The sequence below is a fragment of the Siniperca chuatsi genome, linkage group LG17 (assembly GCF_020085105.1).
Source record: "Siniperca chuatsi isolate FFG_IHB_CAS linkage group LG17, ASM2008510v1, whole genome shotgun sequence".
Lineage (NCBI taxonomy): Eukaryota > Metazoa > Chordata > Actinopteri > Centrarchiformes > Sinipercidae > Siniperca > Siniperca chuatsi.
This window is the reverse complement of record NC_058058.1, coordinates 23573591-23589608: the sequence shown is the minus strand read 5'-3', so window position 1 is coordinate 23589608 and position 16018 is coordinate 23573591. Positions and strand designations below refer to the sequence as shown.

The 16018-nt window shown below is 41.4% G+C and overlaps 3 protein-coding genes across 5 annotated transcripts in view; 2 read left to right on the top strand and 1 right to left on the bottom strand.

Annotated features, from left to right (window-relative positions):
• The window catches only part of pkib (protein kinase (cAMP-dependent, catalytic) inhibitor beta), a 28833-nt gene extending 26705 nt beyond the window's left edge, over positions 1 to 2128 (bottom strand). Inside the window, exon 1 of the mRNA XM_044170963.1 lies at positions 1411 to 2128. The gene's annotated coding sequence lies outside the window, so the exon portion shown is untranslated. The remainder of the gene's footprint in view (positions 1 to 1410) is intronic.
• serinc2 (serine incorporator 2) lies at positions 457 to 9336 on the top strand. Of its 2 annotated transcripts, XM_044170959.1 has the most exons (10): positions 472 to 760; positions 2166 to 2327; positions 2667 to 2854; positions 3020 to 3099; positions 3761 to 3898; positions 4315 to 4484; positions 4757 to 4847; positions 5003 to 5165; positions 5930 to 6145; positions 6232 to 9336. In XM_044170959.1, the coding sequence occupies exons 1-10, from the start codon at positions 722 to 724 to the stop codon at positions 6368 to 6370; spliced, it is 1386 nt and encodes a 461-aa protein (XP_044026894.1). In that variant the 5' UTR covers positions 472 to 721; the 3' UTR covers positions 6371 to 9336. The 2 variants fall into 2 exon arrangements, with proteins under 2 accessions (XP_044026895.1, XP_044026894.1); XM_044170960.1 differs by lacking the exon at positions 3761 to 3898 and having other exon boundaries at positions 457 to 760.
• An 898-nt stretch (positions 9337 to 10234) lies between these two features.
• The window catches only part of hivep3a (HIVEP zinc finger 3a), a 38974-nt gene continuing 33190 nt past the window's right edge, over positions 10235 to 16018 (top strand). Inside the window, exon 1 of one of the 2 annotated variants that reach the window (XM_044171940.1) lies at positions 10235 to 10314. The gene's annotated coding sequence lies outside the window, so the exon portion shown is untranslated. Of the gene's footprint in view, positions 10315 to 10768; positions 10863 to 16018 lie in introns of those variants that run through there. The other variant, XM_044171938.1, reaches the window with a different exon arrangement.

The window sequence follows — 16018 nt, the reverse complement described above, 5'->3', positions numbered from 1 at the left end:
TAATAACATGACAGCTGAAACAAATGAAAACACGAAATAACATGAGATGAGATAACACAGAAATGTTTTTTATACATCATAAATAGAAGGTTAGATAGGTGCCCATATATCTGGGGTTTAAACATAGGCTGTGAGAAACACGGGGAAGTCTATAAAATAATAAACTTTGCCTTGAATTGACCTTTTTTTTTTACCTGAATTCCATAAAACGTACTTGACGTTATACTACAGTGCAGTGTTTATGTGGTACATTACAGGACTCTCATAAACGGATGGGTTCTCTTCAGCGCATTAATATCCAATTGGTCAAACTTTTGGAGTGACGACTGATTAAGCCAATCACAGTCTGGGTGTTGAATTACAGCAGGCAAAACTGTTAATTGCAACGCCCTTTGTAAAGTGAACCCACAGATTGATATTTCCAAGTTTACCCAAACACTGGCGGAAGTACAGTGAATTTGCCGTTAAAATAAAACTGAGAATGTCAAGGTAGACGGTACAGCAACATGTCATAATACTCCGCGGATTCGTTGTATTCCATATATTTACCCACAAAATACATGTTTTGTGCATACGTATGTATCATAGATTCCACATGGCTTTTATTTTGAACGACGGATTTCCTTCTGTTCTTTTTAACTGACTTGACATCGCCATTTTGTCTCAGTTTCTTCCTGAACTTTTAAGCTTTAACGACTTTCATTGGAATTCTTAAACCAACATGGGTGCTTGTTTGGCAGTTAGTTCCCTTGCCAGTTGTGTGAGTATACATTTACCGGTTGTGGCCTTGCGACATTATATACGTAGACTTACAGGATTTGTTTGAGTAATTTTAGGTTTACGCGTTGTTTAGCTAAAACAACATTACGTTATGTCGATGATATCTACACAACGTCATGTGAAAATATTTTACTGCGGCCTGTCGCCAGGCATATGTAACGTTACATGTCTCATGTGACATTATATTTATTCTGAATAAATGAATACTGGTTACTGGTTAAATTCGGCATACATCCTATAAACCAGGTAACGTTAACTTAAGACATTACATGAATTTCTTCTGACGTTTTCAGTTTGTTCCGTCTTCCCCTGGTGGAAATCTGTAAAAAGCCCCAAACATTGAACACTAACGTCGACAAACTTGTGCTGCTTTGTTAAGTTTAACGTTATACCCAACTTAAAGCAAACTTTTAGACCGACTTGTAAAATGTTTTAGCAAAATGGCGTGATATGAGGCGAAACAATTTAACGTTACCGATATACAAGGTGGCAGTGAATTGCCAGAATTTCCAGGGACGTCTTTGTGCTCTCCTTTATATTTTATTTACAGCCATCTTATAGGGTAATTCGCCTGTTAATGTTTTGAAGTACTGCAGTCAACGAGTAATATGAACAAAATGTTACGCTAACCTGTGTCTTTCATATCTGCAAGGTGTTTTCTAAAAAGGCGCAGTTTCCGGGTTTTCCTCAGGCTCTTACGCCATCCTCCTGGTCTGTTGCTCTGTGCTTGTGTCATAATCATTCTTGCCTTTGACTTTTTAACGGTCACAGTATAAATATTTGAGATTTTTGGCACTGAAAAAAAAAAAGACTTGTGAAAACAAATTCTTACAGATTGATATAAATTAAGAACACATGTAAAAAATGAAAGTTTAAAAAAAAACCCAACTTTAAAAAAAAAATATGACCCACCTAAATCATCACCGTTGAAGGCAGTTATTAGTCCTATCTAATGTTAAGTAAAAAATTTGAATGGAGATGATCTGTTTGTAAACAACGTGTGACAAGTGATTTTACAAATACACCTATAACTGGACGATCCAACTGCTGCTTAGTCAACTTCCAATCAAAAGCTGCATAATGAAGATGAATCCCAAAGAGAGGGAGAGATCTGTTCCGATGGCAGCTCTAATCACAGGCCTGATTACTGCCCCAATCATCATTTGTCTCTCCCTTTCTGGAAGCACGCAGAAGAAGCGGAGAGATGGTGGCCCCGACAGCAGACAGTGTTATTTGTTTTGTTTTTTTCCCTCCCAACCACAGTCGTTGCAAGCCATGCATGCATTACCCTGATTATCCCACACCCCAGAGCCCCGTCCCCGAGTTTCATAAAATATGAATCTGTACGAAGGCCTTGCTAATTCTCTCCCTCGTCTCGTCTCCAGGCGTCCTGTTTGTGCGGCTCGGCCCCCTGCCTCCTGTCATCATGCTGCCCGTCAACGTACAATTCCACCATGAGCCGGCTGGCCTTCTCCTTCCTGCTGCTGCTCGGGACTCTGGTCTCTGTCATTATGATTCTCCCAGGCATGGAGGAACATCTTAAAAAGGTACATTAGATAAGACTAGATAAGATCAAATTTAATGGTCCACATGGGGCTGTTGCATCAGGCCCATTACAATCATTACATTTTCTCAACCCACATGGCATTTCCAATACAAGAAAAAATAGGAAAATAATTCAGATTGGTTTCATAAGGCTGTAACCCAGCAGCAGTGATACTGTAGAGGATTATGTGTTCGTTATCAACCAGTAGTCTCAGATGAAGTGCTTGTTTTGTTTTTGTTTTTTAAAGATATTCCAAAATCAAAGAGCGTTTCAGTTGACCAAATTTAGTCCTTGCCTTTCTTCCACCCATTATTTTCTTTGTGTGCTTTCACACCGTCAGATTCCAGGCTTCTGTGTTGGCGGCTCAACCATACCTGGCATCGAGAACAAGGTGAACTGTGACATCATCGTCGGCTACAAGTCAGTGTACCGCATGTGCTTCGCCATGGCCTGCTTCTTCTTCCTCTTCTCCGTCATCATGATCCGAGTGCGCAGCAGCAAGGACCCCCGAGCCGCCATCCAAAATGGGTTGGTACTGTGCACTGCAGCTTCAGTACCACAGATGAATGATGAAAGCATGCTGCCCTCCGCTGGCTAAACATGGCGACTGCACCTCTAAGATTGTATTTACACTGAGATAAAAATATACTTGTTCTGTACGTACTTAAAATACCTTTACTTTCTTCTTCTCAGTTTCTGGTTCTTCAAGTTCCTGGTGCTGGTTGGCATAACTGTGGGAGCTTTCTTCATTCCAGATGGCATCTTTAATACAGGTATGAAGCCCAGGTTTCAGACCAAGGAGATGCTACACTGTGCAAAGCCGCAGACTCTTGAGTCTAAATTAGGGCTTGATCTTGAACCTCAATAGTTCACCACTGAAAGCTGGCCGTGAACGCTTGTTCAGATTTCTACTTTCTACTACTTGATCAGAAAGTCTGTGATTTCAAGCCTAACGTCCAATTTTAGATTGAGCAAAGTTTTTGTACAACTGCTTGTGTTTAGATAGATTAGATTTAGCTGGCCTCTTGTTGTTTTAAGTGGTTTTGTAGAGAATAAAATGCTTGTTTTTGTCAAAGTAAGAAATGGGGGAAAAAAAAAAGAAGCATAATTTACGTATTGGTACCTAAACTCCGCTATCAGAAAGGCCTGTTGTCAGTTTGTGTTCATGGTAAATAACTACTTAGTAAAGTTTCACTCGATGTGATTAACTACTCACATCAAGTTGAAGAACTTGTCAATTCTGATGTTCATTGTTCATAAGCTAAACATCAGTTTATATAACATCCAGAACGGATAAATGTTGACCTACAACGGCACATACTGTCCTGAGAGTCTTCTGCTGTATGGTTTAGCTCTGGAACTTAATGCCTCTGTCGTTGCACAGCTTAATATGCTTCTCACAAATGTCCTGGATCTTTTTCTGTCTGGTCTCAGTGTGGTATTACTTCGGCGTGATGGGCTCTTTTATCTTCATCATCATCCAGCTCATCCTGCTGGTGGACTTTGCCCATACCTGGAACCAGTCCTGGTTGGAGAAGGCAGAGAATGGGAACCCCAAGTGCTGGTTTGCAGGTAGAAGGGCAGCACAGCCTCCATTTATCCCAGTAAACTTTGATGTGCCAGTTTAAAATTTAGGCTTTGCCCAATGGGTTAATGACAGGCAATACCTGCATTTTAGGATTCAGGCTGCCAGTAATGTGCACATTTTCTATTTCCCAAAATCACACAGCAGGGTGAAAAAGTCTGAGTTTAAACCTCTGGACAATAAAATCACTAAAACCGGAATTGAAAACCGGAATACTACTGCAAGTATATTCATGCATATGTGAATGAATTTAGGTCTGTGTACCAGTGTAGTAGTGATGAATTTACAAAGTTAAATCAGTCAGACTACATAAATGCTAGATAACTCTAGAGTGGACTAGATGTGGGTCAGGTTTCGTGTGATGGTCTAATGACTTCACTCTGTGCTCATGCTTTCCTCGCAGCTCTGCTGTCCTTCACTATCTTCAACTTTGCCTTTGCCTTCGCTGCTGTCGTGCTCTTCTATGTGTTTTACACCCAACCTGGCGACTGCACGGAGCACAAGGTCTTCATCAGCCTCAACTTCATATTCTGCATCATTGTGTCCGTCGTGGCCATTCTGCCCAAAGTTCAGGTAATGCAGAGACTTGTTGATATGAGATATAATATGTGCCCTAATCCTTCATGTAATACTCTAGCAGTGATGTATGTATATTAGCAAGAAATTAGGATATCTGCCATTTGATGCTCAGTCTACAAAACAAGCTAATATGGAATTGACATTTGTCCTAGCTGTGACCTTTTGCTATCTCTGTGAGGACCAAATTACTTGAGCAATGAAGAGAGTTTTGTTTTAGTTGGCACAATGATTTATTTTCTGACTTATCCCATGCCATGTCTCCACAGGAGGCTCAGCCCAGCTCAGGCCTGCTCCAGGCCTCCCTCATCTCCCTCTACACCATGTATGTCACCTGGTCAGCCATGTCCAACAACCCCAGTAAGTCCAATGAATCAGAGTTCCAACACAACTGTATTTTAATCAGAACTTGAACCAGGATAGCTGACCTTGGGAAGGAGTATCAAGTAGCTGTAACAATGACTAGTTGTCATACTGTCAGCTGTTTACACTGTTTTCTGTGTTTCCGACCTCAGACCGGCAGTGTAACCCCAGTCTGCTGAGTTTGGTCCAGCCCATTAGTCCAACCCCACCACCGGGACCTGCTCCTCCTACCCCAGCCCCTTCAAACGTCCAGTGGTGGGACGCACAGGGCATCGTGGGATTGATCATTTTCTTGTTCTGTACTCTTTATGCCAGGTATTTTACTGTTATTGCCGGTTTCCATGATTTGACTTTACAAGAAGATTGTAGACATTTTTAGAAACGACTTGAAACACTTAAGTTATACGTACATCACCGACGACAAGTTGCATATTTTTCCTGTTGTCAGAAACCGCACATTACCACCAGAAGAGGTGTGACTTTAGTTTAGCATGCTGCTTTTGCCAGTGCACTCGTGGAAGATGGCAAAAGAAAAGCTTATTTGGAAATAGTTTAAATTTGATACATCAACATTGCTCAACTTTAGCAACATTTCGTGAGATAATATTGATTTAGCGGAGGGAATACAACAACCCATTTAGTTACCTTTTTAAAGAAGCACCCAATTGAACATATTAGAAGCTTAGCAGTGTCATACTGCTTTAAAGTGATACATTTTTGACCCAGTGAAGTCGCTGATGGCCAGGTCAAGAAAAGCAATCACTGCCAAGAGTTAAAGGCATGACTTTGGCTTTTATCTGGGATTCATTTGCGTCTGGAGATTGTTTTTCGCACAAGAACACAAGTTTACATATACATAAACCAAAAAGATGCATTCAAACTGCAGTCAGACAAATCTCCTCCAGCATAAAGAAGGTCCTACGAGTGGACACAAACATTCAGGATCAAGTTCAACCTGGAAACACAAAGTATCTTTATCAAGAGGAAAGGGTCAGCATGCAGAATAAGACGGACAAGGTTGTTTACTGTCATTTGTTGCTGTATGTCTAGATGACTTCTTGTGCTTTCGCCCGCCACAGTATCCGCTCCTCCAACAACACCCAGGTGAACAAGCTGATGCAGACTGAGGACAGCCAGGGTCTGACCGCCGACTACGAGGCCGCGAAAGGGGAGGACGGAGTCCGACGGGCCATGGACAACGAAGAGGAGGGAGTCACCTACAGCTACTCCTTCTTCCACTTCAGCCTCTGTCTGGCCTCCCTCTACATCATGATGACCCTCACCAACTGGTACAAGTAAGTATCTGCTATCTGTTGTTCGTAGCGAACTCCTTCAGACGGCCCGACTTTCCTGCAACACTGACTTGTTCTTGGCTCCTCAGGCCCGACACCGACTATCAGGTCATGCAGAGCGCCATGCCGGCCGTGTGGGTGAAGATCAGCTCCAGCTGGCTCGGCTTGGCCCTCTACCTCTGGACCCTGGTGGCCCCGCTGGTGCTCCCCGACAGAGACTTCAGCTAGAAACGGTGAAGTCTGTCAGCATGTGGCCGCTAGCCTCTTATATTTGCACCTTGAAGAAAGATAGCTTTAGCTTCAAATTGATCTGCTTGGTTTGCTTGCAGCTCCACATTTAAAATTGGAAAATGAAATGGTAATATGCTTTGTTTTTGACATGAAGCCGTTGCATAATTGTTACTTAAATGTTGGTTTTTGTGGCTCAAGTTGAAATGTGCAGGAATGGGATTGTTTGAGTTGCGCTTTAATCACACATTCCAGTTTTTCCACCTCAGGTAATTTTTTCAGATGTTTCCTCCACTGTCAAAATATTCAGATTGAGAGCACTACATGTCTCTACGGGACACGACCAAATGAAACCTAAATGATCCCTGTGGGGTATTGATGTTTTGGCTTTGTTTCACTACATTTACATTAGTTGTTCGTACTTTTTTTTTTTTTTCTCCGCTCCCTTTAAATCAGTTTGAGTTCATGGAAAGGTGTCCAAATTTTTGATATTTACTTTTTTCTAGTTCTGTTGCACAGCTTTGTTCTAGTGCCATTTTATAACAACAGTGCCTTTATTATATTTTACACACAAGTTATTCAGAGCGACCATTTTTATTGGTTTTTACGTATTTTATCTTTCACTGGTATTTTATTTTCTGTGAAGCACTTTGTACTTTGTTTTGAGAAGTGCTCTATAAATAAAGTTGATTTCTTATTAATATCTTTAAAAAAAATTCATTCAGTTATCAGTATAAAGTTGCTTGCTCAATATACTGTATGTTCACTTTTCATTATAATCAATAAGTTTTTTTTGTCTTTAATCAGAGTGTGGGACACTTCTGTCCTGTAGGTGGGGCTGTGGTCCGACTTACCGAATTAGACTTTCTTTGTGGGAGACACGCTGGATTTCAGATGTAGAATCATTTTGGACATATGTGCTGTAAGATTTCTAAACCTGTTTGATAACCGTTTTTCGTTTTGTACTACTACTACTTTGTGAATTGGCCCATATTTTTCTCCAGATACGGCAAACACAATGTCATCAAGTCCGGTCATCAAGCAGGGATTTCCAAATGCTTCACTGCCCGCCCGCCCGCCCGCCCTAAATCACATGATCCTGTTAAAATGGGATTTATTGTGTTCCTTCGATGCAGGATTCCCCAGTGCACACACACACACACACACACACACACTTTGCAAGTAATGTAGAGGGAATGTGTTTTTCCCCTATCACAAGATCAGCATGAGCAGGGGGGCTGAACACAACACTTCATTCAAGGCTTGTGTTGGGGAAGAACGGCTAATGTCCGGCCTCTGAAGTCGAGCTTGGATAATATAATATGTTAAACAGGACACCCTCTATGACTTCCCCTGCATGTTTTTCATTCTCTTATCTGTGCCTTTCATATTACAAATAAAACCAGTTTACGTGCATTATGAGCCTTTACAGAACAACCGGATTACAGTCCCTCCAGAAGCATAGATAAACCGACAATATATGCATCAGATGTGGTTTAGCAGTTGTTTATGTCATGGTCTGATGAAGGAAATGCATTCACAATACTTCTAATGCACCACATAAACCATACTGATGGATTAAAGTCGGGAGACTCACACAAGCAGCAGAGACTGAAATATCCTGATTTTTAGTCATTGCTATAGGTCACACTCCAAAAACACTACGATACTACGTTTCCCATAATGCAGCCAATAACTAATTAGACCATCACTGCCTGATGAATGCAAATGTCTTTCAAACTCTATCAATCACAACTCAAACTCAATCACATGTCCAGTTTGTGACACAGCCTTTCTCCAAGCCCAAGCCAAAGTAACCTTGATGACATCATCGGGGGTTATTTGTTCAGATTTACTCTTTAAGAGCCTGATCATTATTCAGTCTGTCATCGTGTTCATGTTCATTTTCTGTTGGGGATATGCAAGATTTGATTGGCTTCATCGAAATAAGAATCCATCTACGTCGTACACGGATACCTAACGGTATTCTGTGCAATTAATGAAAACTAAGGGGGCGCCATCATGAAACCAAAAAATGTAAATTTCTCCCTTTTTTCCTTTTTCTCAAAGGAAGTGATTTACAGACTTTAATAAATAATACTTAAAGATGTTTGCTGCTTATTTAGTCAGAGTTATATAATGCTATAAAGAAGATAGCTTACATCATAAATACCTTTGACTTGTGAGAAGTACTTGGGTTGGTCATAACATAACAGAGAGTAAAGATGAACCAATAAAGGCATCAGGAACCCGTCTGAGCCGGTGTTCCCTCTAAGCTGACCGGTTTGTTGACATACAGAACATCAAGCAGGCTACTTCAGCACAGTGAGTGAGTGGGTTATGTCAGTAATCTGTCGTTGGTCCAGATTCTCTCCGGAAATTCAGCCTGCTCGTGCACGCTGGACTCAACACTAGGACGTTGACACGCCTGCTGCACCATGGCGCTCTCTTCACACACACACACACACACCACCATCTGTAAACAGTAGATGCGTGCCTACGGTTGCCATTTGACCCGCATTGTTATGGGTGACAGTGACAGTGGTAGTCCCCGGCCCAGCTGCGAGCAGCAGGCCGACCTAATGCTGTTATATAATGCAGAATGAGGCTCTGATCAGTTGCATAAGCCAGTTATGGCCTGTTGTGGTTTGGTATTCTGGGCCCTGCCCTGGGGGACCTTCACTATCATCACCATCACCGTCTTCAAAAGCAATCGCACCCCACCTCCTTGGAGGGTTCGAAGCACCTGGCAACCAGGAAGAAAAACAAGCAAAATGGAGCCCTGAAGGTTTTTAACGGGCAGCCCCAGTGGTCTTCATTAAACGGCTGCATGGTGTTGGATGTGTGTGAGGACAAAATGATGTCAGGATTGCACATTCCTGGAATATGATGTGGGTGTGATTAGATTGAGAAGGAAATATTTTACATTGTAAATTCAAATCAATAAAATAAATCCTAAAATCAAATATTTGTTGAATAATTGATGAGTACAACTCTTGAAGTTTCTAATGAGACCACATGAAGAATGAGATCATGTTCAGCAGATAAAAAGACTAATTGCTTTTGTGATTCATCCTGTGCTACATCACACACCACAGATGATTTTCTGTGTTTCATTAGAGCGTTTGAGTCTCCCGATGCAAAAAAATACGGGTTAAGAGACGTTCCCACACTGACAAAGTCAACATTCTGTGTGAAAAACAATAGAGAACCTAATAGTAATAATAATAATGTCAATAAAATGTATGAATGACTAAAGAAAATACGTTTATACCTGTTAGACTCTTAAAGCAGCGCAAAGATTTTAAGATTTCCTTTTATTTCTAATGTTACTGTAAGGGGGCGGGGTCTCGCGGTAGTGCGCGTGGGTTTTATGGGGTTTTTAGGCAGCAGCATGTTTGTCTCGCGCTCCAGCTGTGGCGGGATGTTGGCAGTGTCAAGTTAACTTGAATAAAACACAAACCGGAATTTAGGCAATTTAGGCATCTTCAGAATAATTGCGCAGAAATGTGACAATGGACATGATTTGATCACTTTTTATTAACATACCTGCCTTATTCATTTTCATATGATTCGAGACATTATATAACACATTATATATCTATAACGTTAATAATAGCTGATTTAAGTTTTGTCGCTATTTCATCGTTTATTTCCCATTGTGTATGTATGTCGCCCCATGTACGTTTGTATTGTATTAAATGCAGTAAAGGACGTTTTTATTGACCACAAATGCCTCCTTCTGTTTTCACAATTGAAGGCTACGTAGCTACGTTCACTGACTTTTGCTGAAAAAGTTGTGGCGGAAATGCTATGTTTTCTGTTTACCGTACATTGACGATGATGCTAGCGCTATGGCAAATTGCAGCATCAACTTTCAGGAGGATTCATTCCGTCCCGCTATCACCAGAGCATCTGGACTGGACCACTCACGTTATTAGCCGGTAACAACTAAGCTACTTCTCTGTAACAGTCTGATATGAAGCAAAACGCTACAGCGATAGACCTGTGTTGACAGGTCAGGGAACCAGATGTCAGCAGCTGGAGGTGTTACGATGAATTAGCATAATTACTGTTATCTTCTGAGCTACTGTATGTGGTGTTGCTGAAGATGCCAGTATCAATCTTGCTAAAATGAAATAGGGTGTTTCCGGTCTAAAATGCAACCTTTGGCCATCGAAACACGTCGCACTGAATGAAGCTCTGACCGAAAACAGTTGAATGTGGTTGTATTTACAACAGAAGTTAAAGCAACATGTAAGTTTACGAGTGGACTCAAAGACAGGGTTACCGTGTATTGCTTTAGTCTTTGAGCTCCACTTAGCGTTGCGCTTTTTGTCAACACTCCAAGGCATGTAGACTACCTTTCCGCTTTTATTTTGAACGCCATATCTGAAAGTTTCCTGTCTCGTCCTAACGAACCTCGGCTGACTTGACGCAGCTAGTGAAGCCGTGGCCGCACCGCAGAGAAGTGAAGTTGAGCATCCTGCAGGTAATATAAACTCATACGTGGTGTCAGTGACGCGTTGTTGGAAATATTACCATGAATTTGGTAGCTTTGTGAACAGTTTACATGTTGTGGCAGGGCGGGTATTATTATTAAGCATGTTTTCCTTGTCGCTATTTCTTCGGAATGGTAAGATAAAGGTAGCTAATGTTAAGATGGACAGCGTGACCAGAGCTAAGATGGAATGTTTTCCGGTTTCTGTAATGTTTTTGGTTAACATGTTAGAAGGGTGTTAAGCTACCTGAACTGGTCCTGGGCTTGTCCTTTCCCCAAACTGGCTCATTCATTGTCTGTGAGAGGGAGGAGGAGGTGGTGAGCAGCAGCAAGTCAGCCAGAATTGGACATAACGAGACAGGAAGTATAGTGATTTCATGTTCAAAATAAACGTATTGAATTTGTCCCGTGTAGTAAAATAGGTACAGTACGTAGTTGCTTGTGTAGAACAGCTGAGGTGGTGTTAAAATAATATAATAAAAAATATATATTAAATTCAGAGCGGGCCTATTGCTGAAACACTGGCATGAGTAGAATTGCTTGGCTTTGTGATGTAACGTTAGTTTTATTTCGAAAAGACTTTATTTGGAGGCTTTGTTATTCCTGTTAGCTTGACGCTGATTGTAGTAGCAGAACTGCATGGTTCGGTCTGTGGCACTACGTAGAATAACTGGAGTAGTCTGTCTCTACGTTGGCCAAGTGTTTTGTTAATCGATATTGCCCAGTACGGCTACTGCTGTTGCGTCAGAACGCAGGGGTGCAGGTATTTTGTGTCTCAAATAATTGGAGCTACCGCCTGTTACCCAGTTACACCATTTTAAAATCTGACTGTTTTACGCAGGTGTGTATCATATTTTGTCATGGCTTTTGGTTATTGTTGATTTCATTCGATAGCGCGTTATGTTGCACCAGGCAACATCACCGCTAAGCGCCCCGTTTATAGCAAACCAACCTCCATTCAAAAAAATCTGGCACTTTGATATATTTTATTAATTCGTCTGCAAGCGCGCATGCCCTTAAGAACATGACGTTTTATAAATTAGTGGTATTTTTTGCAAATATACCATCCACCAAGTAGCACTTCTGTTTTACCAGTTTTTATTTAGTCCAGCCCCCACTGTCCCCTTGCATTTTGGTGGAAGATCATTTTGAGAGCCAGTGCCAAAGGTCCACATTTAGTGAATTTATGAATGCCGAATTCACAAATAGACCTTCAATATTTAGAAAATACTATTATTCGTGTTTTTTTTAATATATGCATCTTGTTGAGAAGCATATTTAGACTCATATTTGTGATTAATTTAACGGAATTTGGCGTTGCCGTTTGCCACATGCAACAGAAAACGAAACCTATCTGCTCCAGCACTGGCTGCGTAATGCCTTCCCACTGCTCGGACATTTCTGCATAACCTGCTTGTGAGGAATCCAACATGACATCATGCGTGAGAAACAGTTCCACTCGGGGCGGATTTATTTATTTTTTTTTTTTTTTGTGGCCGCAGGATCAAATCGCCGATAATATTACATAATGACAACTGAGCTTAAATTGGTGGGTTGATTTGGATGTCAGTGTAGTGGCTAAGTGGATGAGCTTTAACGTCCCATGTTACAGTGGATTTACTATTTCTATTCCGGTTGAAAATAAAAACAAATCTGCATGAGGATGTGCCTGCAAAGAGCAAGGAAGCGAGCTACCATACAGATCACCCCTGCAGCCCTATAACACTCATTGCAATGATGCCCACTGGATTAGAGGGCATCTGAGGACAGCTGTGGCTTGCAACATTGCTCTGCTGCAAAAACACACAACAGGGCCTTTTCCCCATTTCGTCCATGTGAATGTGATTGGTTTATCATAAGATTTAGACTGAGCTAATTCTCCAAAGGCACGCTGCATTTCTTGGCACAAAGTGGAGCGATGTCTGTCTGTCTGTGCATTATTTGATGAATATGATGAAGTGTCTATTATGCTACCGTCTTGGAGGGAGGTAGCGTTGGTCCTGAATAGGGCTGCAAATGATGTTTATTTTCATCATATGATTGGGATAATTCAAATTGCTTCCATTTTTTCGACGACAATCTTAAAACCCAAATGTGTTAAATTTACAACGATATAAACAGAAAAAAGCAGCAAAACCTTACATTAAAGAAGCTGGAACCAGTGAGTATTTCACACGTTTTTCCTTGATAAATGATAATAATAATCGACTGTCAAAATTAGTTGATTGACTAATAGATTCAATGACTTGATGTGAGTTTTGATTTGTTTTAGGCTTGTGTAGTGTGATATACCCCATACCCTTTTCAACTCCTGTCATGTGAATATGTGTAACACGTCGATCGAAAGTAACACCGCGTCACTATGGCACAGTGGTGCTGCCACCATGATAAAGAAAAGATTTGCTTTTCTCGTTTTTACAAGATGTTTTTCATATTCATTTTCATAATGTTATTATGACATATATAGTCTCGCTTTTACTAGATACCAAATTATTCCGTTTTTTTCAAGAAACATTTCTTGTTATAACAACATATCACTTGTTATATCACGAAACCTTCTACTGGTTTGAATATGGTTTAAGTTTCATTTGATGCTTGGGACACTGCCGATTGAAGTACCTTCCGTTCATTACTGTACCCACTATATATATCACTTGTTCTGTGCAGGGGGGCAGGAGCCTGTCCCAGGGCCACAGGGAGGGTTCACCCTTGACAGACACCGGTCTATCAAGACAGACAGACAATCATACTCACATCTACAGGCAACTTTTAGAGGGGTTACTAGTTAAATATGTTGGATGCTTATGTCCGGAAAACTATAGGTACAACTATTTGTGTATATTTGAGGTTATTCAGTTTGCTACATACATTGAAACAGGCATATAGCCTCATGAGGTACAGTATGTGGTCAGGAAGGGTAGGCGGGTCTTAGACAGAGGGGGGCGCTGAACTGAATGCTCATTTAAGCGAACGGCAGGTATGCCAACACCGTACTGATGCATGGCCGCTGACAATCACTGATGCCAAATACACACACAGTTATTACACATAGGCACACAAACAATGAAAGCAACTGTTGTAGATGCCAACCCACAGCCATAATACATAAAAAACACCCTGCCACATGTCTAGATCATCATCAGTCATGTTATATGATTGCTCTGGGCTACAGTGCCTCCTCACCTTTTGCTAGTTTTAACACCATATGAAAGTTTCTCGTTATACTGTAACAAGAAACTGAGCAAATGTTTTTTTTTTGTCATGGTGGCAGCAATACGCTGCTATACATCACAGATACAAACATAATGTCTCAGGCCAGAGTACTGTCAGTGTGTCATGTCGTCCTGCCGTGTGACTCCGTAGTGAAGGGGTCGGCTTTTTGGCATTCTTTTGTCAGACTGCGTCCTCAACGGGGAATTTCTTTCCTCAAACGCTCCATGGTAAAAGCCAGTGGCTGCGACTGTGGTTGTTTATTATCATTTTTCTTTCCGCAGAGTTGTCCTTCACCTCAGGAAGGATGTACAGGGGACATAACAAGCCACTGCTGTAGGTTCTAGCAGTCAGGTGTGATGCTGTGTACCTGCATCAGTCCCTCACCCAGATGATGAGCAGGAGGCAGCTCCTGTCACTTGTTGCTGTGGGATAGCTGGTCAGGGAAACATTGAACTTGTGCATCTTTTCAAAGCTCATCTTTTCATCAAAATCTTGTGAACTGGATAAAGGTTGAATCATTATTGCTTTATATCAATGAGTAATGAAAAGTAGCAAAATGTGATACTATTGCATGAATATATCACATTCTGTATAGGCAATGTATTAATTTATGCAATATCATTTGGTAACCATTAGGGCTGCACCTTATGATTCTTTTCGTTTTCTCGATTAATCATTTTGTCTATAAATTCGCATTATCCGACTAGATATAAGCTGAATCATTATATACATTAATATGATGAAAAGTAGCAAAGTGAAGATTTATTTGCAAGAAAAATATTGTTAATGCCTGCTGTAATGCATTGTGTCTGCACTTTTATCCAGAAAAACTTACCAAGCTCTTGATGTATCTTCCAGCTTGTTTATCAGGCATAAATCATCATGGCCATTATTGACGCTGTAGTTCGTGTTAGTTTGTTATGGATCCCTGTAGGTTAGAGTTGACTCTATCAATCCTGATGTTTCATGGGTGCTAAAGTGGGAGCATAATGGCCTTATTGTGGCACCGATAGGCCAGAAGCCCAAATGGCTTTCACTATGTTTGCCACTGGAGCCAGAATGGTGTGTGTGGTTTCTTGACACTGGACATGAGCAGCACGGCTAAAAAGGCAACCAGTCTCAGAGTTAACTCTGCCCCTGCTCTTAACACATACAGTGGTGGTATGGTAAACATTTATGCGGTGTGCAGAGTCTCAGAGTGTGTCCTGAAGTCCCATGGCGTGCTGTTGCATTATAAAATGGCATATACTCTCGGTTTTTGCTGCGGCCCTGTCAAAGGTCTTTCTGTTCAGCCAAGGGCAGTGGAGCCGAAGAGGACAACATTGATATTCATGCAGCTCGTTCTTATGGAGTCACCACCGGGCGCCTCATCCCTCAAATGTCAGTCATTTCAGTGTCGTTGGTAGCAGGTGAAATGTGAGGGCACTTGTATCTCTAGAGCTTCACGGATGTTGTCCATATCACTCTTCCAGGCACTTAGTGAAGGGTGAAAACACCAAGGATTGAAATGTAAAGTGAACAGTCTTCCAGCTGAGGGAGTGGAAATGTATTTACCCAGGAGTAGGCTTGGGTACCAAACTCTGTACTTTAAAGGGTACTGACCGGATTACATACTACGAGTACCGATTAACATTAAATCAATCTATTTCGGTACCTGAGAGCGCATCTGGGTGAGCGAGTAAAGTATAGAGAAAAAGAGAGAGAGCGAGACTACGTCACCCCTGCTGCTTGTTCAAGTCACAGGGACACACGTGAGTGCGTAGTGAGTGATCAAGAGAGTGACAGTGAATGCGAGCGGTGAGCAGTGAAGCTGTCAATCTGGCAGTAAATGTACAGTGTAGGTTACAGTTTGTGAATAAAGGCTGCAGCTTCTCAAGACCAAAGTAAAGCTCCCATGTGTTGTTTCCTAACTGCTGGAATAGCGTCACTATGAC